Source organism: Lutzomyia longipalpis, chromosome 1 (genome assembly GCF_024334085.1).
Source record: "Lutzomyia longipalpis isolate SR_M1_2022 chromosome 1, ASM2433408v1".
Classification (NCBI taxonomy): Eukaryota; Metazoa; Arthropoda; class Insecta; order Diptera; family Psychodidae; genus Lutzomyia; species Lutzomyia longipalpis.
The window spans coordinates 31815139-31842415 of record NC_074707.1 but is presented as its reverse complement, the minus strand read 5'-3'; the positions used below and the strand labels follow the sequence as shown (position 1 = coordinate 31842415).

The 27277-nt window shown below is 35.5% G+C and overlaps 6 protein-coding genes across 12 annotated transcripts in view; 3 read left to right on the top strand and 3 right to left on the bottom strand.

The window, feature by feature from the left end:
* LOC129786110 (replication factor C subunit 4) overlaps positions 1-27277 on the top strand; it is a 635780-nt gene that overhangs the window by 167524 nt on the left and 440979 nt on the right. The window lies entirely within an intron of this gene.
* The window catches only part of LOC129785980 (extended synaptotagmin-2), a 633447-nt gene that overhangs the window by 165191 nt on the left and 440979 nt on the right, over positions 1-27277 (top strand). The gene's annotated exons all lie outside the window — the stretch shown is intronic.
* LOC129785995 (protein kinase C-like) overlaps positions 1-27277 on the top strand; it is a 501513-nt gene that overhangs the window by 33257 nt on the left and 440979 nt on the right. The gene's annotated exons all lie outside the window — the stretch shown is intronic.
* On the bottom strand, positions 3130-4860 carry LOC129786079 (CCA tRNA nucleotidyltransferase 1, mitochondrial). The gene is made up of 4 exons (XM_055820886.1): positions 4714-4860; positions 4468-4652; positions 3572-4402; positions 3130-3509 (listed from the first exon to the last, which is right to left on the bottom strand). The coding sequence occupies exons 1-4, from the start codon at positions 4762-4764 to the stop codon at positions 3176-3178; spliced, it is 1401 nt and encodes a 466-aa protein (XP_055676861.1). The 5' UTR covers positions 4765-4860; the 3' UTR covers positions 3130-3175.
* LOC129786023 (uncharacterized protein CG3556) lies at positions 6188-19788 on the bottom strand. Its single transcript, XM_055820780.1, has 7 exons — positions 19392-19788; positions 8715-8870; positions 7848-8618; positions 7226-7705; positions 6940-7150; positions 6616-6709; positions 6188-6522 (listed from the first exon to the last, which is right to left on the bottom strand). Exons 2-7 carry the CDS (start codon positions 8839-8841, stop codon positions 6472-6474), a joined length of 1734 nt encoding a protein of 577 aa, XP_055676755.1. The 5' UTR covers positions 8842-8870; positions 19392-19788; the 3' UTR covers positions 6188-6471.
* On the bottom strand, positions 21775-26938 carry LOC129786088 (gustatory receptor for sugar taste 43a). Of its 5 annotated transcripts, XM_055820899.1 has the most exons (10): positions 26509-26938; positions 25812-26057; positions 25405-25726; positions 25235-25289; positions 24808-24940; positions 24182-24344; positions 23759-24034; positions 22446-22807; positions 22202-22297; positions 21775-22095 (listed from the first exon to the last, which is right to left on the bottom strand). In XM_055820899.1, the coding sequence occupies exons 3-10, from the start codon at positions 25559-25561 to the stop codon at positions 22006-22008; spliced, it is 1332 nt and encodes a 443-aa protein (XP_055676874.1). In that variant the 5' UTR covers positions 25562-25726; positions 25812-26057; positions 26509-26938; the 3' UTR covers positions 21775-22005. The 5 variants fall into 5 exon arrangements, with proteins under 5 accessions (XP_055676874.1, XP_055676872.1, XP_055676873.1 ...); XM_055820897.1 differs by having other exon boundaries at positions 25405-26057; positions 26505-26938; XM_055820898.1 differs by having other exon boundaries at positions 25405-26057; positions 26646-26938.

The following is a 27277-nucleotide window of genomic DNA, read 5'->3' as shown; positions in this document are numbered from 1 at the left end:
GAAACACCATTCTTGTAAATTTTGCTAACTCATCTCTCAAAGTCTTATACAGATTAATTGCTTCTTCGGGAATTGATAAGGAGCGTGCAGTGCAACCCTTTTTTGGGAATCTTGTGTACAACTTTCCATAATACTCTCCAAAGACCTCAATTTACACGATATAAATCTCACGTGATTAATCACCCAAAGGATTCAGGTAAGCCACCAAATACGAAGCAGTAAAAGCCATCAGCCAAGTGTGAAGTCACAGGTCCCACAAATCCCGGGGCTTTATCACTGTTTTTGTTGCACCATAAATTTATGAATAGACGACACACCATCGAAGGGGAAGAAAGTCACACAAGCATGTAAGAAGCTGACAAAGAAAAGGGCGCGCAAGGAACCCAAAGAAATGTAAATAGCAGAGGAGGGGTGCACAAGAAAGGTGAATAGAGTGAATAAGCAACCTTGCGAAAGGAATTCCTGTTAAGGAAGGGTTCTTTCGTTTATGGGTAAGACAAGTGGAAGTTGTTTGACCTTGGAATGTCTTAGGGAGTTCTTTGACTTGAGACAAGTGGCGTCTTTACATTTTTTTCTGTACGTTTTTAGCTGTGATTCTTTCTTCAAAGAAGCACAGCTTCTGTGTACACTCAAAAATGCAAAGTCGTCAGATCGGGCTCAAACTTGGGATAAGCACGAATTAGGGTCCCTACATTCCAAAAAATGGTGGCGCCAAAAATCTTTCCGGCCGTCCGGCCGTCCGGCCGTCCGGCCGGCCGGCCGGCCGGAACCTTTCGCTAAATTACAAGAGAACGGTGATAGATAGAGACTTGCGGTCAACGGCAAAGTTTATATATCGGGTGGAGGACATCCGATTATGAAGTCAAATCCAACCCCCCACCCCCCCGTCCGCCATTTTGGATAACCATCAAATTTTGTTTTCGCTATATCTCAGGCCCTATTATAGCTATAGGTCTGAAATTTTGATATGTTGTAGGGGCTATCAAGACCTTTCCAACGATACTTCATTTTCGAAAATCGGTCAAGCCGTTTAGCCAATATGGCCGTCACAATTTTTCATCGAAAATCGGCCATAACTCGAGAACGGCTTGACCGATTTTGATCAACTCGGACTCAAATGAAAGATATTAACGAGCCCTACAACTCTCTGAAACATTGCAAGTTTAAAAAGTGGCCGCAAGTGGCGCTAAAATCGAAAACAAAATTTTCGATGAGTTTTCGATGAATATCTCGAGCACCGCTTTATAGAATTGCTTCAAATTTTGATATGTTATAGTTGACTATAGTATCTATCACCATGCCAAAAATGAAGAAAATCTATGTAGCCGTTCCGGAGATATCGCGTTTTAAAGTTTACATGTCATATCTTGAGTTGCATAAGTCCAACGCCCCGCGAAGCGGGGCGTTTTATATACACATATAAAATAAAATAAAATATATATATAAATGCATAGATATATATGTACATTATATATATACATATAAAAATGCAAAGATAAATATATATAAACTGCAAAGATAAAAATTAAATATAGCATGGATGGAACAGTATAAAGCGAAAGAACGGTAAGTAAAACTTACGGGCTGTGATTCTTTCTTTGTCAGTGAAATGTGAAATTGACGGAAAATTGAGGATGGGCAAATTTTGAGGAAGGCTTTCTCGCGTACCGAATCACAGCCAACGCCCACGATTAAGGCTTCTCACAAATTATCTGCGCGTTGGCTGTGATTCGGTGCGCGAGAAAGCCTTCCTCAAAATTTGCCCATCCTCAATTTTCCGTCAATTTCACATTTCACTGACAAAGAAAGAATCACAGCCCGTAAGTTTTACTTACCGTTCTTTCGCTTTATACTGTTCCATCCATGCTATATTTAATTTTTATCTTTGCAGTTTATATATATTTATCTTTGCATTTTTATATGTATATATATAATGTACATATATATCTATGCATTTTTGTAACTTTTGCTTTTCTTTGAGGTCACTAAATCTTGATTCTAGAGTAGACATTTAATTTTGCAATGAGCCTTTGGAAGCCCTTAAAAATTCAATATATAAATTAATCAATTTAATATATATAAAAAAAATACTTTATTCAATTTCTAACTTTAGGATTTTTTTTAATAATATATAGGAGCATCCCTTTTAAAATCCAGAATACCAACACCGCGTTGGAATATCCTCAGCATCTCTTGTGGGAATCTTGTTTCTAATTATTCCATCCACAAGTTTTAGTTTTCTCTGCACAATGCTAAAATGTAAGCCACGTGTCTCCATTGAAAGGCAAATGAATGAAAAAGTGTGCCAAAAATCTCCCCTTTGGTTTTCCCTTTACCAACACGATAAGCCTTTTTCTTCTCTGCATCTGCTGTCTCTCCAGCTAAACTCCTAGAATCATGGAGGAATGAAAGTTGTGCTGCGGATAAATTTTAGCTAGAAATTCCCTCTGTGACAGAATATATAATTTTAATAAAATTCGCTGCACTTTTACGCAGTCTAACGAGGGTGAGAGAGTGTTGTATAGAGGGAAAAAATCGATAAATCTAAACAGCATTAAATGCTCCCTAGGGTCACGGAGAGCGAGCGAGCCTACAGGGTTTCACAATTTCAAATCGAAACCGGTGCGATATCGAGAAGGGAGAGATCCCCGGGATTTGAGGCCAGCTGTCACTATTTCTCTGTTCCAGGTGCGATATGCACTTCATCCAGTGCACTTTAATTTATATGTGTGAGGGGATCGTCCGCAGACATTAGTGAACATACCGAAAAAGAGGGCCATTTACGAGGGATTGAGGAACAAAAAAGTGTGCTGGCGTAACCAGAAACACGCATCGTGAGCATGAATGAGACACCGGAATACCTTTGCGCATTTTCATCATTACTCACATCAGAGGATTCACGGTGAATTTTGAGAGAGAATTATCCCAATGAGAAACCCACGAAGGGGTCACATATGTTGGAGAGAATTTTTAATTTGAAATTAGGATAAAATGTGTGTGTTTTTTCTGCCTATTATCTGCCTAATTATATTAATTAAACACCCCCGCACAAGGGAATGATCACCTATAGTTCTGAGATGTCTCACATATGTTGTTTACTTCAAATCAATTTATTATAGAAACTTACCCTTTGTGATTATGCAATTGAATTTATTTCCATCTATCACAAATGCTCCTACACTCTCTGTTTCTTTGTGGCTCGAGGTGACCTGTTGCCTTTCATCTTTTCAAGAATGTCTGGCAAATGCCGCAAAAGTTCCTCAGACGTTGACTTGAATTCCTCTTGAGCCCAAATCTCCTTCAGAGCATTCATTACATTGCCCATGGCCTTTCCAGTTGGGCACCCATGATCTTTCAATTGCGTACCACTCACTGGGAATCGAGGTACTTCCCATTCCATGAAAGTACGATGCAATTTCTCTTTATTGTGGTACTGAAGCAATTGTTCAATATAACTTCGGGTTTCGCTGATCTTACCCGATGTTTGGAAGCACATCTTTTGGAAATGTCTGCAAATAAAATAAAACAATAAATAAAAAACACGAGAGAAATAAATCAAATTTTTACTTACACTATCTGATCAATATTTCGTGTCTCTTCCCTATTTTGGGTGATGAAGAAAATGAGATCTCGCTCAAATGCTGACAATTTCAATCTCTCATGCAATTTTATAGCATCTTGTGGTGTCCAGAGAAGAGAACACAGAATAGTAGCTGAATTGGCTGGAATTTTAAAGTTGCTCTGCGCTTTGTAGACTCTCTCAAATTCCTCAATGTTGGGCACTTCTGGCAATCCAATAAACTTGGCCATACCACACTCCATCATAACCTTAACCAGTTCACAGCAGAAGTTTCCCTGAAGGATTTTTTTCAATTCCATCCAAATTCTCTCTCCACTAATCCTCTCGAGTCCTCCAATGTGCTTCTTTATGGCACTGAGAGTGCCTTCTTCGTGGTTATTTGGTACCTCAGCAATGCGCCCGTAAAAGCGAAAATAGCGCAATATTCTCAAGTAATCCTCCTGTATTCGTGTCTCTGGATTCCCCACAAAAGCAACCCTTCGGCGTTGGAGATCTTCATAGCCGTAGAAGTAGTCGTAAATTGCACCATCATCCAAATCCATAAACATTGAATTTATCGTGAGGTCCCGTCGGTTTGCATCCAAGAGCCAATTCTTCGTGAATTCCACCTCAGCACGTCGCCCATCTGTGGCCACGTCAATCCGCAGGGTAGTCACCTCAAAGTTTGTGGCATTATTGATTCGCGGAGTGATTGTGCCGTGCTTCTCGCCATTTGTATTCACCATCCGGACATCTTCCATCATAAACATTTCCTTCATTTGCGTTGGCGTAGCTGTGGTGGCAAGATCAATATCCGTGGGGATTTTCTTCATCAACAAATCTCTATTTTTAACAAAATTGATTAAAAATTTTGTACAGAAAAGCAAAAAGTAAAACGACAAACTCACCTTACCGGCCCTCCAGCTAATCTAATCTCATACTTATATTTCTTGAACAGATCCAACAAATCTACCAAGTCCTCCGTAAGAATCGCCTTGTAGTTTTCATAATCCAACTTGGTAACTATGGGATTTTCACGTATTTTCACATTTTTATCCATTTTCCGAGAAACAAACGTGCTCAGCAGTTTTGACTGCAAAAAGCAGATAAAATTATATGAAAAATAACATTTTAATTTGTTTTATCTAACTCACTAGGTTTAGAAGATGTTTAATGCGTTGCTGGGATAGAGAAACAATTATCATATTAATTAAAATTACGCAAATTAATTAAAAATTTCAAAATTCATTTTTACTTGATTTTGTAAACAAGACAAACGTCAAAAAGTCCTGGGGGTGATTTACACGTTGCTGATTCCGTTGATTCTGCTACACAGCTAAAGCGAGAAGAATATTGCTTTTACTCGCTATCCATCTCACTCAAACTACCGGAAAAGCGGGAAAAGCCCAGAATAAAAGACGAATTTGTAGGGTTTCTCAGGACAATTTGAAATCCCTTTGGGTTTGAATTTAAAAACTTCCGTTAGAACTTTTGGGAAAAACGGTTTCTTGCAAGAAAATCTGGAAGAATTGTGGAAAATGAAAGAAAGAAAAAAGTTTTTGATAGCGTTGAAATGGATTTTATTCAAATGCTCTTGATAGGGTAAGGTATGAGTTAATATTGCTTTCACTCACTGAATATTTTTGTTTTTTTGAGAATTTCATTGATAATAATCAACTTGGTGTTATTTTCCATTTCTTGTATTTTATTTATTTTATATTTTTTTTATTTATTTATATTTAATTTATTTGGAAAAGCCATTAATATGTGTATTGAGTAGGTAATATTCAATTTTCAAATATTCAATTTTGTTCAATATAATGCCACATACAAGAATCTGGTAGTTTGTGTTTATTATTACATTACTTTGCTCAATGCCCTCCATCGTCATTTTTCTGTTTCATTTTCGAGAGAAAAGCATGCACAAGTTTCTCAGGAATTTAATAGCTATCTTTTCATTTTGTTTTCTCTACAATATTTAGTAATCAATAATATTAAAGTCATTAATTACCTATTTATTATCATTCACGCATTTATGTTGTCTTCCTCTAGTAAATATTTTAAGTAATTTATTGTTTAATATTACTTTCATCACATACTTTTTTATTTATTCATATTCAGTGTTGTACCCTTAATAAATTGCCTCTAAACGCGAAAAAAATCCACTCGTCCTAAAAACCATCGTACAATATTTTTTATTACCCTTTTTATCTAACCCCATAAGACTAGTTTTTTTAATCTCGCAGTAATGAAAATTCTGCAAAATCATTTCAGCAATCACTCATGAATTAATTAAAGATACAACTTCTTTTTCCGCGAGATTTTTTTCTCATTAATCTTCATGCTTTCGCTTTTTTTCATATTTTATTTTTGTGTGTGTTTTGTGTGCAAAATGATGGAGAGAGATTTTAAAACGGAAAAACCACCAAAAGCAATATTTTAATGCATATTGGTTATGAGTTAAAATGGCCTTAATTATTAATGGATATTTTAATTCCCATGCGTTTTCCAATCCCCCTCTGTTTTTTTTCCTTCTCATCTCTGCCCATTGATTTATTTCCAATCGTATTATGTATGTCATTCATCCCAAAACCGGAAAATGTAATTACAAAAATACTCTTTTTCCAATTTATTTTTTTTTGTACGAATATACTTTTTTCCTGTGGTTATAATAATTAAAATAGATTATAAATTTAGTTGCATGTTAATCTTTGTGATTTATTTTATGTTTTACATATTTTTTCGCATTCTTTCTGGTGGGTCAACGACAAAAAAAAATTAAAGAACAAACTTTGAGAATTTATTTTTAAAAATTAAAGGAAAACTTACGAGGAGCGAAATTAAGAAAGTGAGTGTTGTGTGTGTTTTTGTAACTAATTCAATAAAACCGACTCCTTTTGGGTGGAATAAATTTATAATTTTTTATACCAATAGAGGTAATGTTCGCCCTCCTCGACGATCAACTGCAAAAGGGAGAAGATATAAAAGAGAAGATGTTATTATTGAAAAATGATGACTTCTTGACTACCATACACAAGTCATAAAATTTATATTACCTCATCGACACCGACTGGAGCAATGAGTTGATTCCCAGGTGGATTGGTTGGGTCAGGAAGTTCGGGAAGACGATACAGAAGCCAATAATTGTATCTGTGGAAAATTCATATTATTCAGTAATCTATTAATTTGACCATATTTTCATTCATTCAGTAATGCATCATTGAATTGGAAAATTATAATTATCCTGATGTCTGATGTAAAAAAAAATGTGAAAAAACATAATGAATTGTAATTTAATATATTCTGAACTACAAAAACATGAACTTTGCATATAAAATGAGCCAATGAATTACAAATCATTATTATGGGAAAAAGCTCACCCTCTTGGTTCCTCCTTCATGCCAGCTAGGGTGTGCACATAGTGCCCATTTGGCCACTCACGAGCCTCAAAAGCAAATCGTGAATCCATTTCTGCTGCTTGGGTCATAGCCCGGAAGAAGCTGGTATTCTTAGGCGAGACGAGGGATAAGGAAATGGTCTCTGTCACATTTGTTCCCACCCACAGTGTGTACGTGTAAGACACATTTTTGGCTTTTTGGAAGAGACACATTAGTTAAAAATATGTTATATGTTGAACGCCACAGTATGATAAATGATTGTGCTCACCCTCGGACTCCTCCATAGATGCTCGTTCCAGTCCAACAAGGTTCGAGAGCTTGGATTCGCCATTTTCTCCATTTTCACCATTTCCATTCATTTCCCTAACTACATGGTCACACTGGAGTATCCTAACGGCTCCCAAGCCCTTCCATCCCAGTGCCAGGATAATGTCAGCAGTCAAACCAATTCCCACATTTGGATCCTGACCATCCTGAAGGGGTTCTTCGGTCCAACCACCGTCAGATCTCTGTTGATCCAGAATCCATTTGGATGCCGCAGATCGGCTCCACTTTCCAGCTGGATCAGGTTCGAGATCCTGAAGTGCCTGCATTGCCAGAGCTGTACTCCTGAGAGAGCCAAAACTACCACGTGGTCCTTGAAGACTTGCCAAACCTCGAGCAGGTCGCCGTACAAAGTGCTGCAAGTGTCGGTGACGATGGTCTGTGACAATGCAACGCAGGGCCAAGAGCACCATGGCCACAGTGTCTGAAAATGCAAGGATAAAATTTCAGCACCTCTGTGTCCTTAATTACAAATAGCTCTCATATGGATTTTTATATTAGAGGGTAAACAAACACATTTAGGGGATTTAAAAAAAAAGTTCAAAGGTCGAGGATATTTTTCTTACCAACACTTTGGTCAGTTCCACCACTTGCAATATCGAGGAGTCTTCGAATTTGCCTCTTCCTCACATGTGCTGCTGAACTGCACGCTGCCAGAGTCACCAATGCAAATTCCTGATCCTGCGCTGGTTCATGTCGCATGAGATTGGCTACGAGATCATGAGTGTGGAATCTCTTGGGGTCCTTGCACAGAGAACCAAGGGCTAGGACATATCTAGCGAGTTTATCGGAATTAACGGAAACCGGGAGAGGACTGTGATGATTCAACATGGTGAGAATTTCAATCTCCATCTGTTTCACCGAAAGAAGATCCTCCAATTCAGCTATCACTTGAATGTGATTATCCGAATCTGTTGGATCTCGTCCACCGGAAATTTCTTTGGCCAAAATGACCATGTGCGTGTCATTACCCCAACCATAGTCATGCTCACGCTTCTCCTTGAGCCAGTCTAGAGCTTTCGCAATGCCAGCCGCTTCCTGCTGATTAGGTGTGCTCGTACCCATTTGCTGGTGATCATCCGGTAGCGTTGGCTGCTCAGGAAGTTGAACCTCTCCGAAGTCCTGATTCGTGGTAGCTGATGATGCCGTTGAAGGTGTACCAGCGGATACAACAGAAAAACCCTGTCCATCCACTGATGTTGTAACTGGCGACATGCTTGTTAGGGAGGACCCAGGAAGTCCCCCGACACCTATCACAGCCGGCGGGTGGGTGTCGTAGTGGGATGTTGTGTGATGCTGCTGAACAGTTGTCGACACGGATTCCGTCGATGTTTGTGCTGGAAAGTGGTAAGTGTGTACATAAATTATGTTCTCCTTTTGCCAGGATAACACTCTCAACAATTAATTCCACACAATACACGCAATTAACTCACATATAAGTGGTGCTGTGCTATTTCCATTCCCATAGGTCGACGCCACGCCGCATACGAGACAGAGTAAAAGGTGCAGGAGTAGCATAAATGAAAAAGTGCTGTTCAATTTTCCCTCCATTAGAGCCATTCAATTGGAAATGGAGCTGAAATTAATATCTGAAACGATAGACAAGATAATTGGGAATTTATTTTCATCTGATAAAAGCTTCCATTGTAGGGGAGGTGGGAATTTAATTCCGTCTATATTGGAAAAAGCTCCCTTTTTATTTTTTATGGATATGTATTTTCTCTTTGAATATCAAACTGGAGTGTATGTATATAGAACAAAAGCTCTGTCACCATTCTTTCGTTGCTATGGCTAGGAAAGAAAGAAGGATTTTGTGAAAGAGAGATTTTATCTCGAATTAATAGGAAAATTGTGTGGGTTCAATTGGAATTTGTCCTATATAGAGATTATCAGTTCGGAAATTTAAATTTTAACACAATAAATCTCATATCTTTAAATTCCTCTATCTAAAATAGGATCAGTGTGTATACAAAATTTAGTCTCGTATGGAAGCTTTTTCGATAAGCTTGATCTCTTTTAATTCTCTAAAAATATTGCGCAAAAATAAAAAAAAAAATCACGAGTGTGGAAATGATAAACCCCTTTAGAGTTCAACGGTATTTAAGAAATTTCCATTTGGACCGCAAACCATTCACAAAAATATATAATAAAATTCATATTCCATTGTCGACGAATCATCCCTATGCAATCCAATGAAATATTGCACACTGCTCGGTCACATTGTTTGATATGGAGTGCTATAAATTTAATAATTTCAACTATACGGCTACAATGGACTCCGCAGACAGTGTGTTTGCTTAGTGGCTGCCCATGTTACCCTTTTGCGAGTGAGTTAATATTTCGCACAAACAACTGGCCCTTTCGAGCTAATGGAGCTTTAAAGCTTTTCCGCTTCGACGGATAAGCGTTTTAGCGCAAATAAATTTAAATGTCAAGCCCCCTTGCCCTTTCGGGCGATTATTTGCCATGTGGTATGTGGATGTTGTGCATGGGGCACAAAGAGAAAAGGTGATGATTTGGTGTGAATCTATCCGTAACCCATACCAAATTACGACATTATTCCATCCAACACTCGTGTGCCACCCCGGCAATTTATCATTTGGGATATGCCACCAACGACTCTAAAGGCTCTAAGGGGGGAGATTGAGCAAAAGTGAATCGTACATTGTTTTGATATTATAATTGGATAATTTATACAATTTATTCCTCCGCCTCAGCATCTGGAGTTACTCCAAAAATTGCGCGTGGCACCCCAAAATGAAGTACAGCGTATTAGCTTTTCAGGGGATTGTGGGTACACAGGAGATATTTGAGCGGTAAATTAACGTTCTAGAGATTTTATGACTTTGGAGATACGGGGAAGCGTATTCAAGTGTAAACGAACTCATAAGTTATTCATTTCATTTCTCACAATATTTCCTCAATCATATATTTATACGCAATATAATCATTTCGAAAATATATAATTTGAATTTATAAATAAGCATCAAAGTTGAGGCGAGAAAGAGCTTAGAAGGATGAAATATTAATTTTAATTCACACAAATTCGCTTCACTAGCGCATCCGCATCTAAGCTTTCCTCTTTTCGCTTTTATTCACAAGGTGACACAATTGAATGAACAATATTTATACAATATTTTGTATATGTTTTCTTAAAGCGTTTTGTATAAATTTTTGAAGCTTTGCGAAAAAAGTCAAAAGCTCTTAAAATGTCTTATTTTTGACTTTCAAACAAGGTCAAAACAATGAAATATCCTCGAAAATCCCATTATATAACTATTTTGGGATATTGAACTACATAATAAGTACATAATATACACACACGTAACACTTAATCAAAATCAATGAATAAACGCACATCACTTATGCCACCTTATTTCAAGGATCCGAAGGTATAAGTAGGTATGTATGTATCCTACATGGATTTGGTCCAATTTGGGCGGTAAATGGAAAAGCAAAAAAAAAAAACATTTCTACATGGAATAGGGTATTTGGGAGGTAGATGATGAGAAAATCAGTGTTAGGGCTTAAGCATAAAGAATAAGTTTTTATAACAACGCTTTTGCGATTTGTATCCGTATGAACATTACCACAGTCTAGACATAGTTCATGGTTCTCTCCGTTCTTGCCCTCCTTCTTTAGATTCTCTGACTTCCTGCACGATAAGTAGATAGATGTTATGTATGTATATCCTAACACTGGGGGGGGGGTTTGGATGAGAGGATAAAATTTTGCTACTCCTCACCACAATATTAAGGGGTAGAAGAAAATCTCATAATATTGCTTTTATATGTACTATTATGGTGTGTATCTTTTGGATTTGAAAAAAAAGGATGATTCCGTTTTGGCTTTTTGTATTCTATATCCTGCACTGCATTATATACTTTTCATACATACATATAAGTCTTAGATACATTTAGTGAATAAAATGTAATGAAAAGCTGACAATCTCCACATACACGTTCGGAATTTTAATTAAGAATTATAACACAGAGCCCCTCTAAAGTGGGGAGCAATTAGCAATTTCGAGCTGAGACAATGTTAATTTTCTCCCAGTTAACGATAAGATTACGCGAATTTTGCTGACGTTAATTAAAACGAACGATACTGTTCGGATGGTGGGACAATTAGTTCAATATACGGGGAACATTTTTACCGCGATAGAAAACTCACCCAAGAACAATTGAAGCGCATCAGGCAGAGAAAAGCTTCAGTGGACAAAAAAATCAATTTCCGGATATTGAACTCTTTGTGCAATATAAAGTTCATGTCGCCGCAAATTGAATGCGATTTATTTTTTTAAATATACCCACATAAATCTACTATATAGCAATATTTGACCAAAAATCATTGCACATTTAGCATATTTTTCATAAAACATGCACATAGTGTTATTACTGAATTTGACAGCCCGGATGAAAATTTTATAAAACATTTTTACATATCGCACACAGTTTTTTTTGTTATGCGTCTGACCCATCCCACCTAAAAACGAAAAAAAAAAACGTCAAATGCAAAATAAACATTTTTCCATGATGCCCCTTTAAATATTCATAACTTCATAAACCACAATTACTGCATATGCAGAAGCGACAATTTCATTTCGCATTTCCCCAGAAATTGGAATTGTTTTCATAAAGTCCTCTAAATGGTCCTACCAGTCCTACCATAAAGTCTGGGTTAGAATCCAATTGTGGCAAATTTCTTCGAAATATATGCATACATACAATATAGAGGTATTATATAATATTTTAGATGGAAAACAATGCAAAGACGAGGCGGTAACAATAACTATTTCAAAGGGGTGCTTATTTCATTAATTTACATTAAATTATTACACATTGAGTCCCTAACACACAGGGTTAAGGTCTGAAAGGGTTCCCTTTGAAAATTCTTAATGTTTCAGAGATTTCAGTCACCCCACATACCATAATGTTTATAAGATATATAACAAAGATATAATAATATCATAATCATTCCCCGTTAATTTTAAAATAAGAGTATGTATCGTATATGTTTGTACTGCTGCGAAATTATTCAAAAGTAACATAAAACTCAAGCTTTAAAATAAAGTGAAATTAGTATACTATGCATGAAATTTGAAGAAGAGTATGCGGTAAAACCAATTTAAAATATGCTTTCCCATGAGTTTCGTCTTAGAATAATCCTTTCATAAGATGCTTTTAATATTATGACTCAAAAAGTCATGTGTGCTGTATTTAAGAAAATTCATCATCTATCTAAAGTTAGTAGTGTTGTTTGGAAATTCGATGGTTTTCAGAACAAACAACCCCTTTTGGGTGACTGGGGGAAAGTTTAAAACTGGTCTTGGTTTCCAACTAACAAAATCTCTTAAGTAAAGAATTAAATTGTCTACTGTAGAAGCAAGAGATATAAATTACTAAAAAGACATTACAATTCTTTCAATATAATTTTTAAGGGTCTACTAAATAAATGAAGAACATAACACTGCGTGGTACCACTATAAAAAAAAACTCTTTTTTTTTAAATTCCAATGTGGAGAATGTGGATAAAGTTTAAAATGAAAATTTTCCCTGTGGAACTTTTAGATGTGTTAACGATTGGATGCCACGTGTATTTTTCTGCATAGTAATAAAAACAATTAAAAATGCATTATTCCACCCTTACCTCTCGATAAACTTTCCCGCCATACACACACATGAAGTGCCACATTTGGTGTGTTTTCCCATGGAGAAGAAAATAACTTTCATTCATCTCCATGCCCTTTCTGCCTTTTTTGCAAAATTTTCCTCCGTGTGCTCATATGAAATGAAAAGGATTGTAGCACTGCATGAAAAGATAAATTGTACAACACTTTCTCGTGTTCTCGTGATTTTTCCCAGTCGAATGACATGGAAAACTGCCTTCACACGACCTCGTGACATCGAGGCTTTTGAAAGGGTAGGTAGGTAGGTATATGCTTCAATTGAAGCGAGCACAAGTGTGTGTGTTGTGTACTCTTGGGCGCCCAGTGAAAAGGTGACTGGCACATGGAATAATGCAATACTCTTTGTTTAGCCCCAGCAAAGAGGGATGTGCGGGGATCAAGCACAAAGCCAATCCATTTTCAACCCTATATATATGTACGTACATACATATATTGTGACACTGTAGAGGATTCAATTTTTCCTGTCATTCAATTTTCATTCATCAAGAATCCTCCACGCACCTGTTATAAAAATTCGATTCAGAGGTATACACTCACCACTTTTCGAGATGATATTCTACCAATTTGAGACGGGGGAGTATTTGCAGAACAAGGAGTGAGTCAGCACGAGATAGGAAATTGGTGAGAGAGAATCAAATTGAATTTATTGCCGGGACGACGCCACTCGATTCCCCAGGGCGCCTATACTCTACGGCCCCCCTCCGGTTTGGTATAATCATTATTTGAGATTTCATTTCTCTAAATGCGTGCAACATACTGAAGATACGACTAGAATATTCAAATTCATACAATTCATCTCAATTTTACTCCACCTGTATACCGTAGCATTACTTGAATACATGAACACGCGCCTTCCGCCTTTTTGGCAGTTTATAAAGAAAAGGAGAAAAAAAAATGAAAATCATACAAATGATAATTTATTTTTTAATACAAGAAATTTGTTATATTAAGTATCTAAAGCACGACTCGTAATATTTATTAGAATATCTCAAAGACCGCCAATTTATAAAACCTCCCTTCTCTCCCATTTCCATATCCTTTGCAAATATCCTTAAATATGAATGTATGATATGTACATAATATTAAAATGCCGTAGCAGGGAATTTAATATTAAGATGACATTCTAGACGTGGGTAGACTCATATTCTATACACATTAGAGGGTTGACTTATTCAAGGCGCGTTCCTGATGTGGAGGCAAAAAAACCACCTCATCCAATGCTGGAAGAGGACTCTTTTCTCGCTCAAAAAAATGAGGACAAAAAGCGTCTTTGTGTCTGCTATCGATCACTTTACATAAATGCTTAAGCACAAGTAGTAAATCCAATATGCAGTTCATCCCTTTGGTACTCTACCTTATACATCCCTTTCCTGAGTATTTTGAAATTTATATTATACCTATACTATATTTTACGTAGTCTCCAACTTAAATATGTACATAAATCTGATTTCAATTTGCTCTAACCGTTGCGGTTTGAGTGTAAAAGTTTCTTTATTTAGAGGGACCTTGTGAGAAATTTATGTTGGAAAAAATGCAGATTTATGTCCGAGGAAAGTATAGCAATTTTAAATATTTAAACAATCGGGATTAAATTTATTGCAATATATCACTTGGTCCACATATAAATGCATATAACCACATACCTAAAGAATCAGGAAAATCAGTTTTTTTAACCCTTCAATAAAGCAAATCTTGCCACACCCATAATTTGAAATTATAGTATAGAGTAAGCTTTAAATAAACATTAAATTTTGGAATAAATTTAATAGAGAAATTTCAGTAAAAACTTTAATTTTTGTCCTTGTGAGTAATAGCCCAGCTTTCTAAATTTCAGGTGTTATTTAATTACATTTCAGCAAGGTGTTTTTAACATAGCCATAAACACGAGGGAACAATTAAACAGAATTTAACACGTTAACATGTTTAATTGCACAGAGAGGATTTCTAATTAATGACAATCTGAAAAGCAGGTATACCTCATTAAATGATTAATATTTCAATATAATACATTCTCGCTCTATGGTTTCGAAGCTCTCTGCTATTGAAATGAAAAGTATATACATATGTTTGAAGTAATTTTAAGGCGTAAAAGAGTTGCGGGTATGCCGTTCCTCTCAGAACATCACTGAGAGCTCTTGTGTTAAATGTTTTGAATGATGAAAATTTCAATGTGAAAATTGGGCATTTTCGAGTAACGGAAGTGGGAGCTTTCAGGTGAGAAAAGTATCGCTTCAAGCACTTGTATATTGAGCAGAAAGTTGAGAATATATTTCGTACATACTTCACGACAAGATGTAAAAGGGCGGAAGGGTGGTATAGGTAAAAAATTGAAATGTGGTGGTGGGTGAAAGTGAAAAACGATTCATGCGAGAAAGTTGTTTTTAACTTTGAAATATACGGGGAAGCTCTTCGACTTTACCTTTCCAGTTCAAATGCGATTGTTGAAAACTAGAAGTCACATGTGTTGGGGCTTTTGATAACCAAAAGTTCACATTCTATACATATCTACATAGAATTACATATTCATTTGAACAATAAGGCGTTGGTTGGGAGAAGGTGCAAGCCGTACGTATAATCCTGAGGGTAATGAAATTTCAGTGTGAACTCGCACCGTTGTCCTCTAAGTAATCTCTAGGCAAACAGGGATATTCCATGTACAAGACCCACACTCGTCCAGATGATATGAGCACAGTATACGACTAGATGAACAAAAGGAGAGCTCAAAATGCATATATACACAAAATTTATAGATGAAACGACTAAAGCGGACATTATTAAATGTGAAATGCAAGTATGTAGTACATACTTTGTACATGTACGGAATTTCAAATTTTCAAATAACTCCCCTAAACATGAAACGCGGCCCGGAACAGCAAATGAATGGAACTACATAATTTCACCCTCAATCAAAAATTAGACCCAGAATATGGGGCGCTTGTGTTGCGAAAAAGCTCTGCTGCAAATTAACAAACACATCTAGTATATAGATAGGTTGGTGGCAACAAGGGAAATTGGTGGAAAATTGCATCGAGATACGCTAATGATGCTTGAAGATAGAACATCAAGAACCCCTCCCATTATATGCATGCAGTACAGAAAAAATGAAGCAGTAAGAGAATGTAATAAGAAAATGGAAAGACTTTCTATGTAGTTGTAGTAAAATAAATTGAAGAATTTTCATTATTTCTCTCCCCGTGAGGTAAAAGTTTCAATTTCTTGTAAGAACAGTTAAAATAGTTCAGATCTACTATTCCAACACAGAATAAAAATTGCTTTAATTTCTGGTTTTTTTGTGGGAATCTAAATTATGAATACACTAATTATGTTTATACTCTTTTGTATATACAGTGGGACCCCAGTACAACGACCGCTTGGTTGAACTACTCTCGCGCATTGAAAATAATGAGTGTGAAGAGTACATCCGAGTGGTCGTTGTACTGAGGTCCCACTGTAACATGTATATGTAGATAGACCCCCAATAAATTCGTTACGGATGCAATCCAAAAATCATTTTATATGTCATAACAGAACAAAATCAAAGCTTCAATTTGGCGAATTTGTTATGAAGAGGATTTGTCAATAAATTAAATGTACATACGTCGTACAACTACATAGTTGTATGATGTATGTATATTATTTTAAAGTAAATATTAAAAATTTAATAAATAAAATGTTTAAACCAGGAATTTAAATTAATTCGCCTTGGACCGTGAAATGTTGTAAAATAACCAAACCTCCCTTACAATAATTGGGATTATACGACCACAAAGTTTATATAAAGCCCTCTCCTCATTTGCCTTCTCTACATTTACTGTGTATACGCTGTCGTCTGCCAACCTTCATAGAAATCTCTATGCATAAACCATATCGCTACGCAAATGTAATTTTGAAATTTCATAAATGGGGTTCGCGAAATTTCTGCATAACCAAATATATATACACATTATATCGTATTCAAGTTATCGAATATGCGATATATAAGATGAAAATTTGTCCGCATGTGAGGGGGGTGGGCTAAGTGGAGATGGTAACAACGTAACAAGTCAGTCTTGTAAGAGTTTGTCGCCAGTGATTTTATTGTAAGTAGAGAGCCGGAAAATTTAAACCACAATCTGACGCGTCACATGAATATTTAATTAAGATACACTCGTCTTTTGTGCACAGCAGAGAAATTATTCAAGCTTTTATTCCTTTCGGCAGTCCCAGCATCAGGGAGTAATAAATGAGGACAAAAGAGAGACACATGGAATTTCATTTGCATTCATTCGTGCCTCCACAACATATCTAATGTATAAGGTGCGAGCTTTGTTATTTCACCCAAAAACGTTTTTGTCTATTACAACAATAAGCTGCTGCTCTCGCGAAACTTTGTCTCACTAATCGGATTTTCTTGGTGATATTGTCCTATAATTGGGTTGTTTATTTAAAAGTTTGCTTCTAGAATCCCACAAAGACTACAACATTTTATAAATATAATTTTAAAATATTTCAAATCTTTTGAAAAAATACAAGCATTTTATTCTCACGATAATAGAACTAAATGATCTTTGAATTGAAGCTTGAATGCATTATGGAATAAATTTGAACAACTTAACGACACAGATAGTTTCCTAAAAAAGTTTATGCATTAAAGATAACAACGGAAATTGCTAATATCTGCTTGGAATTCATACATATCTGAAGCATAATTTCATAAATACAAATCTGTTCATATTTTCATTTATTCTTCTGAGAATAATACATTCTAATAATACAAAAGCGTGAATGAGTGTTGTGGGACAATATCGATTTGATATTTATAATGTTTCCATGAAATTCATTTTAATAAATAAATGCATGTGTATAGCACTACGACACGATAGTTAGTTGGGAAAATCTTTGACAGCTTATTTATATTTTAATCTAATAAAGCGCATAGGTACAAAATTAAAAAAAATTGAATATCAAGATTTTTTTAAAGTTATATACTATACAAAAGAAGATAATTATTTTTCTTCTCTATTTACGTTTTATGTAGGTATGTATTATGTAGAAGAATGTAAAGACTGTTTTGCATAGCGGCTGAGATTTTTTGAAATTTATCTAAAGAATCACATTAAAGTATTTTGTATGTGTCTAGGTCTTAGCGGTCTAAGCTAAGGATATGCTCAAGATAGGATAAAAAAACAAATTTACAGCAATTTTCCGAGAAACGTGCTGAAGCCAAAGGAAGAAGGAGATGAGTAAGATTATGATGATAGCTTGCTTCTTATATACATAATACTTGGTACATTTATTTTATGTACTATAAACACATTATCCCGGTATATTGAATGGGAGGATGAGTAGTTAGACGAAGGAGGAAAAAAAAAAGAAGAAGTGGTTTGAAGAGAGAAAAATGAATAGAAAATTTTCGCATCTTTTAGCCTCGTGCTTGATGTACCCTCTCATCATGAGTCACCCCTTCATACCACCCCCCTTCCGACGGAAAGCTATTTACCGGGGGAGTTCTCCTCCGTTTTTTTTTGCACACTTCCTGTACACAACCTCTCCTCATATCGTTAGTCATTTGATAAGCACTTTTCGCTCGCTCAGGCTCTCTTCCTGTCTAATGGGAAATGCCGTAGTCTAGCTCTAGAGTGTATGCGGACAGATGTTGAACAACAAAACCCCCACTTTCCAACTCCTCCTGACTCCTATCTCACAGCACACAAGCATTCTCTCGTACCGTGGGGTTCTTACATTGAGAATCCCATATCAGGATTTCACAGAATTGAATACATAAGCGCACAAGTTCTCGATGCTAAAAAGGAATGGGAAAGAAATGAGCCGGCAGCAAAATTGCTATATTTGCCGGGAAGTGAACGATGGGGTGGGACAAGGAATGACGGCGACGAAGAACTTGCCGTCTGAATAGACAAGTATTAGTATGACGAAGAGTCAGATTAAATTGCCAACACACAGAGTGATGAAAGTGAGGCAAAAAAAAACAGGATGAGAATATAAGGAAAAAGGGATAAAGTCTCAAGATAAAGAAGAAATATCTGTGTGGAAGCGACAGAGGAGAAAAAGGAGTTTTCCCCCAACCCATTTAACAAGAAAATGTTTAAACAGAACAACACACCAGTGAGAGTTTTGTATTCCCAGAAAGTACTTTAGGATGCCGGAAAAATAAACAAATATACGAAAAGAAAAGTCGAAAAGAGTCGCATTTCGCACGATTTGAGTGGAAAGAAATTTTCACATTGAAAAGTATCAAATAAGTATACATATCTTTTTTCAATTTTAAATATTGTAGGATACATTATACTTTGCCGAAGATACCTATACATACATATATAACGAACAGTCTATCTATATGCTGAAAATTTCATAACTGAAGGGTATGCTATTAAGAAAGTCAAGAAAGTTGAAAAAAAACTGTTCAAGGTGAAAATATTACATAAAGTTTGACGAGAAGCCGGTTGGTTGATTCGTCCAATTTGACCTCAATTTGATGTTCCACCAATTCTGGACACTGCACTCAATACTGTAAGTGTCGCAATAGGGAGATTTCTTTAAACTTGATTCTACACTACTTTTACACAATACTGGTGCCAACTAGAAGGTCCACTTTCATGGAAAACATAAGAAAAGTTGAAAATTATTCACTTAAACGGCTCAGATTGCACAAGAGAGTGTTATATAAATACACTGTGAGAAAAGGGGGTACTCTAGAGGAGACAGTGGTCCCTCCTATTGGTACTCTCAGTGATGATGTAACCCAACTGAAGGTTCAACTGCGACTGATTGCAATTTCTCTTGCTTCCACCACCGATACATATTCAGTTTGACTGTTCAAGAGGGGAAGAAAATAGCTTTTCACGCAGAGGCGAATTGGTAACAAAGGAAAAGCTCTCTAGAAAATATTATATATAGCATCTGTTTTAAGCTTTTGAAATAACAAAAGAAATTGAGGTCGTAAATGGGGAACATATTATTAAAATTTGCAATCAATTACTCAAAAAGAAAATTAAGATTTTACCCTAATTTAAAATAAAAATAAAAATCAAATAAGGGCTATAATTTGAGGAATTATATTTTATAGGTGTTTGAGAAGTCTCTGTAAAGCTTTCCCCTATGATGAGAGGTCATGCGCACTTCTTTGGTTCTCCCACATAAAAAAAAGTATCCAACGGAGTTGGAGAGCAGGAGCAGGGTAATAACATAATATCTCATCTGAACTCTTTCTGATCATTTACCTGTCCATTCATGCACTCACATCTCAAAAGTATTTCTCACATTTTCCCACCATTTCTGGACTCACTTTCACCCTTAACCTCTGATTGTCCCCACCAAATGGAACTTTTAAATAATAAATATATCGTTGCATATATGTATGTAGCCATATGAGCTATTGTATATAGTTGTTTGTACATAAAACCGAAAAGGGTTCTATGAGAAGCAATAAATAAAAAAAAAAGCATTTTAGTTTCTCTTTTCTATAATTGAAAATGTTATTGCAAAACTAAGGCGATAGAAAACTTATCCATGTAGTTTGTGGTATTTGGAATGATAAATGAAACCACCTCAAAACCACATCCGGGAAAATTGAAACTTAATTTTGTGAAGCACCCAAAATTGAATTTCACAGTCGGTGTCGTTGCACCACGAGTCACGAAATGTGGGGGATGGAAGCAATCTATCGAAGGGTTGAAAATGAACTAGGGGTGCAAGTGTAATGAAAAACTCAACATTAGTCACACATCCCAAACATAATGTATCCCACTATTCATCCACTTGATCCCCAAATATAGTGTATGTGCAAAAATTGTAGCCCAGCATGACTCTAGGGATGGGAATGCCCGGTGCTGGGCGAATAAAAAGTTGCAACATTTTGGTGCCATGGAGAGTACCAACTATAGAAAACAATGTAATGGCATGACGCCAGTTATAAACAAATTTATTGATTCTACCTTGGTGTTAGCACTTCTATGCTCCTTCGTCCTCCACACCCCCCCTAGGACACACGATGCTGACACAGAGAAAAAAAGCCACCAGTGTGTTTTCACAAACCACACGAGAAAAATCGCAAGTGACCAAGAGAAGTGAAGTGTTACCAGCAAAAAGGGTTAACCGGCAGAAGAGGTGGATCCATTTCACCCACTAATTGGAAATTCCATCCAAATACTTGCTATATATTCAACCTCATGTTTATTTGAGAATCAAAGTGAGTTTCTGGCGTTTCTGCTTGATCCTACAAAATAACAAGCCCTGCAAACTTTTCCTCCTGTTTCTCTCTAGTTAGTATATATCACAACTCAATTACTGTTCAATTTAACATTGTACAAGTATGCACAGGTTCTCTAAATATTCCCGGGGAAAATCGTAGTTTTTCCCAAAATTTTATCCTCAATTTATGTATGCATTGTAGATATTTCTTAAGGAAATATTTGCAATTAATTGGAGGAAATTGACTTTCCAATCAAACCTTGAACAGTTTTATAAGAAAGGAAATTGAAATATATAGATAGTCTCAATAGACATTGAATTGAGATTAAAATTTTAATTTTTCGTATAGATTCCAAATTTTTCCTTCTAATCAGGGATTTTCTTTGTTTAACCTTTCGTAATGCAAAAGACAAATATTTTGCATATGTTGTATCAATTTCTTATCACACATTTTTTCCATATTTAATTTTCTCTTCAACCTATTGTCGTGTTAAGTAGCAATAAAATTTCCTTCTTCCCATCCAAACATGTTAGTTATCATGTCTTTTCAACATACATAGACCACTGCAATGAATAATTCCTAAAAAAAAACACAGCATAAATCCCACGTCATGTTTTAATGTTTCATTTTCAATTTATTGATATAATTACACAATGTATTCAATTTTTTGAAAATGATATAATAATGCTAGTTAAATTTAGTCATACATAATTGTATTATTTTAAAAGGGTTATATGTCAATCAAGTATTTATATGTATATGTTAATGGCAACACAATACATTTATTGATTTCATTATCATTGAAAATTTAATTATCGAAAATACTTTTAGTCATACATTATAGCTATTTGTCCTCTATGGGTGGTGGTGCTGAAGTGTCTGAACGTTGAAATTGAATCAAAATCACAAGGTATGTTGCTATTGTGCCAAAAAACTTTGATGGGATGTAGAGGCAATATAAAGAGAGGTAACATATTTTAAATTTATTGGAAAAACTTTAATAAATGATGGAATTTTGATGTGAAGTTTTATGAACTCACCGATGTGATAATTTCCCGATCAATTTTGCACATTCCAAATGCGCTAAAAGTGAAATATGATTTCTGCACAACGAGCTGACTCCAGAATATTTCAAGCTACAATGGAGGGAAAACTTTAATGAATTTTCTCCTTTCTCTCCTATGGAACCTTTATGTTTGTATATATAATATATAGGTATGGTATAGACTTTTATATGTACATTCCAATGGGTGGGGTGTGAGAAGAAAAATGGATGGTACAAACTTTTTCTTTTATGGATGGATCTTTGCAATATCTCTGGATGTCACACACGATTTTTGTTGTTCTCATCGCCTCAGAAAGGATGGTATGACATGGTTCTACCACCATCAGTAAACGAGCATTATGTACAACGAGCCATAGCAACTGAGCCGTGCAAAAGAGACCACTACTTCCGTCATCTAGAATTTCCAGTAGCAGGAAATAAGCTGTCGCCACAACGTGAAGAAGACATGAGATTAGTCCCACGATAATTGCAGCTCCATACACCGTTGACATTAAATGCACCGCCTGGCCGAGAGATGAATGGATATCAATGAGACGCTCGAGAATTTCCGCCAATTTAATTGGGGGCACTTTTGTTGAAACTACAATTAAATAAACATACATAATAATATTACAAAGAATGAAGAACAATGAAATGAAAAGATAGAACTTTCACTAACAAATTCATTGCTTGATAACCTTGATAAGTATAACCACACGCCACGAAGGGGAAGAACAATTTCAAGACTGAATCCCTTGGTGGTAAATTCCACAAAAGAAAAACTCAACTCCCTGGTGTTGTTTTTATCCAGGAAGCGAGCTCTGATTTATCACTGTCATAAATATTCTCTAAACAAGGAAAAAACAGTTCGCACTTTTATACACACAAATTGCACACAAGAGGTTTTAAGTCTTCCATGTTTAATCATGTATGGTAGGTTATTTTAAATTCTACATAAAAAATATTATATTGTAACAGAAAAACTCTATTATAAAGAAAACATTACCCACTTAAAAATTTTCCAATCTTCATACTCTTAATGAGGGAAAATCATTAATAAAAAATGCTGCTTTTAACAGCGCAACATTTACCTCTCTCCTTTAAAATGAAAAATTACTCCCAAATAATAAATCAATTCTCTGTGTATATATGCTTAACAAATACTACTCATAATTCTTGTACCTACGTAAGTATTGTACTCGTGTTATATGTATATAAAATTTAAATATGCTTATACACAAGACGTTAAGTGTGGAATTTATGCCAAAAAACGATGGGATATTAAAACCTCTCCTGTAGCCCATAATCTGCAAATACCGCAGCACCTCTTCATGCGAAATTAAATCAGTCTGTGCAAAAAGTTAAATGAGCCCCAAACCAATGTAAATTCTGCAATAAATTCCCCAGTTTCCCACAGGTTCAACGTGCATAAGCATAATTCCTACAGCACAAAGCTCAATTGAGTCCCACCGTTTTCAAACTCAAAACTCCCCTAGGATATTTCGGGTGATTCCCTTTCTATCCCTAAAGTTTCTCCCCCTTGCATACTTACCGCCAGTGAGGGTGGTAATTGGTGCTGTGGTCGCATTCTTTGTTTTATTGCCTAGATCATCCACGGCCTGGCTCACATTCTGTACCACGGGGAGTTTAATGACTCGAATGGGTTGAAAGAGATGTAATGTGCTCTCGGGGAATACATTTAGGAGCACCTTGTTCAAGAAGCGGAATCTATCTGCGATTCCGAGGGCCGACTGTGTGAAAACCACATGAAACACCACCAGAACATAGTAGAGAAGGTAAATCGTCATGTAGTGCCATACATTTCTTCCTGTATACATCACACAGTAAATCTTCAATTAGTGTTAAATCTGACTCACAGATACGAAAGATATTGATAGTGAATGTTTTTCCCGTAAGTAATTATTTTCGTTGAGAGAAAATAAATTAAAGGGGGAAATTCTTTGGAAAAACTTACGTGTATCAATTGTTTTTGTAGCTAATTTATCAGCTGCTCGCATCCATACAATTATGTCCACAACAACTGCAACTGTTAGTGTTACAAGTGTAGCTACAAGGAAAATAATTCCTCGACGCTTTTTCCTTACAAATTCACTGTAGCTCGAGAGGTATTCGTCTGTCTGTTCATGACAAAATTATTTGCAGAAAAAGTAAATTAAAATATCTTTTAAATCTCTATTGAATATGTGCAACGCTTGAGGAATTAACTCTAAAGAGGGTTCAAGCCAATAGCGTTAGAGCCTTTCCTCGGGCAGAATATAAATATTTAAATATATATTTTCATATTTTTTAATTATTAAAAATCTATAATTTCATCAACAAAAATAGCCGAAGTTACTAAAAACACAACATTTTCCTTCCCCTTTTGGAATTTGTTCACACCCCTAAAACGTATCTATATAGCAATTCCTTTTGTAAAAAAAAAATCTAACTTGGTAAATTAATAGACAGCTTCATTAAATGAATTTTCGTATAGTTTATCATTTCTCCTTCGAAGTATTTCGCAATTAATTGAATGAAATAATAAATGAAAGACAAAGAATTCTAGGAATTATTGGGCTTGGGTCATCATATACTACTTACAGTGCGAAGAATATGGTTGAATTTCCGTGTCCTACTCAAACCAAAGAGTCCACACAGCACCCCGGATGTTGAGGCTCCCACAATAATAGAAATATCCAGTACCGTGACTACCCTCGAAGTCGACGTTTTCATACTGTTAATGATGTATTTTTTTTTCATGATTTCACCCACATAGTTACGAATGAGGCATGACGAGGATGGAAGACAATAAATGTTATCTCACAGGGTATAGTGTCTTGAGAAAGTCTCGGGAAATGAAGTCATTTCCGAATATTAAGATTCTCTCTGACACACGTTAATGGGGAGAGCTCCATCGAGCACTTTATTATGCCATGCCATAAGACGATGTAGGATGATAATAGAGGAGCGACGACATACAAGGTGATGAAAGGAACAAAGAGGAAGGGATGAGAGGGTGGAAACTTACCGAACGGGTCGCTTCGAAGTCATGTCATAATGAATTCCGTAGAATGTTAAAATATCTGTCGGAGGGAAAATGATGTCAATTGTGTGGCGTCTCATGTACGAGCAGAACCACTTTTTTCACATCACACATCACAGGAAATTTTGTCGTTACATATAAGAGAAAATTTTTACCTAATGCAACAATAACAAGTATGGTATATATGTACCATATCCTTTTCTCTGTGTAGTCAATTATATGCCCTTTGGCATTGCGAATTATTTGGTATGGACTGAGGCCGAAAACTCGGCTCACGTAAAAAATTGCCTCTGTTGTTTTAGAGATTTCCATCGTAATTCCTCTCAGTTGGGAGTGTTGAATAAAAAATAATTGCAATATCCATCAAATCCAAACTTTTTTTCATTCTTTTTTTTTCACCACTTTTCTACTTTTCAGTCTCAGCCACTTTTCCAGGGTTAAAAATTTTCACATCACTTTCATCTGATCACTAATATTCTATTTTAGAACATTTTAAAGCTCACAAATTCACTCTATATCTCCTACTGAGACGTAGTTAGGAAAGCACTACTTTTATACTCACTAAAAACACACCTCCACTTCAAGCAGCATTACAGATTGTATCAAAGATAGTTTTTTTGTGATTAAAAAAACATGTTGTTTTTCCAACTTAACTAAACATAAATTGGTTTTATCAATGATGAAAAACACTTCACGCTAATACACAATTGATTTATACATTTTACCCATTTCACAGCCAATCCCTACTCACAGTTAAATTCCCACATTATACAGGGTGCAATGGTGATTGATTAAAGGTGATATGTAACTGAAATTTGTATGAAAGTTACTTTTAAAGTAATGAAAAAAGTTTGAAAAGAAGGATTAATTGAAAAACGTTTAATTTTTTTTTTAATTTTTATAATTTTTGATTTAGATTAAAATAATAATGTATATGTCCAGAAGTTACACCCTGTAATTCAAAGAACAGCGTGTAAAAATTAAAAGGAAATTTATGATGAATAGAATGAAAATGAAAACAATAAATCATAAACAATATTCATATTTTCATGTTAATAAAAGTTAAGGTAGATATATAAATATAATTTTTTATCATAGTTTTTTCAATAAAAATATCTGATATTTTTAATGAGTTATTTTTGAATAAATACAACAAACTCTTTCAACTTGAATTAATACTTCTTTGATTTTCTACTTTAATTTTTTTGTCTAAAAAATTTAAAGAATACTGCAAAGTTGCCTTTTCGATATAAACCTACATAAAACAAAGAGCTTTCAATCGAGAAATTGAGAGATAGGAGTATTTTGGAACGTTGTCCCATTTAAATATAGCTTTATCTAAATTGCAAAAGGTGTAAGATATAGTGTGTCGAATAACAATGAAAGTTTATAGTACATTGACTAGATTGGTGAAATATTTAAGCAGAGAGCACACACTTGGCTGGTTCTCATGATTTACTCTCTCAGTTTGGAGATATTGTGACGGTGTGATGTTGGTTTTCTCGATTTTCACGTCATTTGCACAACTCATATACAGAATTTCTCGTCCTCGTCTCACAGTTGTGTGGATGGTACACGATATATACATAATGTAGTATGTCTTGTATGTCTTTAATTGTATAATCTGTTGGGAAAATACACAATTCCGTGCTAGCAGAGTATACATAAAATTGGGATTGGCAGGAAACTCGTTATACATCCTTTGCTCTACACTCATAGAACAAAATTTGGAGGTGCAAATTTGCCACCGCAAAAGTGCTATTTTTGCCCCTTCAAAAGTGGTGTGCGGCTGTCAAACTTTTGCACGTTTGTCCCGAAAATAATTTCTTCCACCCTTCCATATGACATCCTTCCGTATTCCATAGGAAATGTCGTACGGTGAAGTGGAAATAAACAAATTCGTTTATTAAAAAATTATATTTTACCAGAACAAAATTAGAGAACAGGGTACCAGGAGAGAAAAGATGCCAAACGATTTGTAGGCATAAAAAAAACAAGATGGCGACTATTTTTCCGCCATTTTGAGTT

Bases quoted from the DNA above. Each gene is read 5' to 3' on its own strand.
- LOC129786088 (XM_055820897.1), bottom strand. From the start codon at position 25,561: ATGGAAATCTCTAAAACAACAGAGGCAATTTTTTACGTGAGCCGAGTT. The intron at 25,290-25,404 runs GTAAAAATTTTC...TCCCTCCGACAG, and splicing joins ACTTGTTATTGTTGCATTAG to ATATTTTAACATTCTACGGA. The intron at 22,298-22,445 runs GTTTGTACCATC...CCTCCATTGTAG, and splicing joins ATCCATCCATAAAAGAAAAA to CTTGAAATATTCTGGAGTCA.
- LOC129786079 (XM_055820886.1), bottom strand. From the start codon at position 4,764: ATGATAATTGTTTCTCTATCCCAGCAACGCATTAAACATCTTCTAAAC. The intron at 4,403-4,467 runs GTGAGTTTGTCG...TGTTAAAAATAG, and splicing joins TTAGCTGGAGGGCCGGTAAG to AGATTTGTTGATGAAGAAAA. The intron at 3,510-3,571 runs GTAAGTAAAAAT...TTTTATTTGCAG, and splicing joins CGAAATATTGATCAGATAGT to ACATTTCCAAAAGATGTGCT.
- LOC129786023 (XM_055820780.1), bottom strand. From the start codon at position 8,841: ATGGCTCTAATGGAGGGAAAATTGAACAGCACTTTTTCATTTATGCTA. The intron at 7,706-7,847 runs GTAAGAAAAATA...TTGCATTTTCAG, and splicing joins TGGAACTGACCAAAGTGTTG to ACACTGTGGCCATGGTGCTC. The intron at 6,523-6,615 runs GTAATATAAATT...TCCCTTTTGCAG, and splicing joins CTCCAGTCGGTGTCGATGAG to TTGATCGTCGAGGAGGGCGA.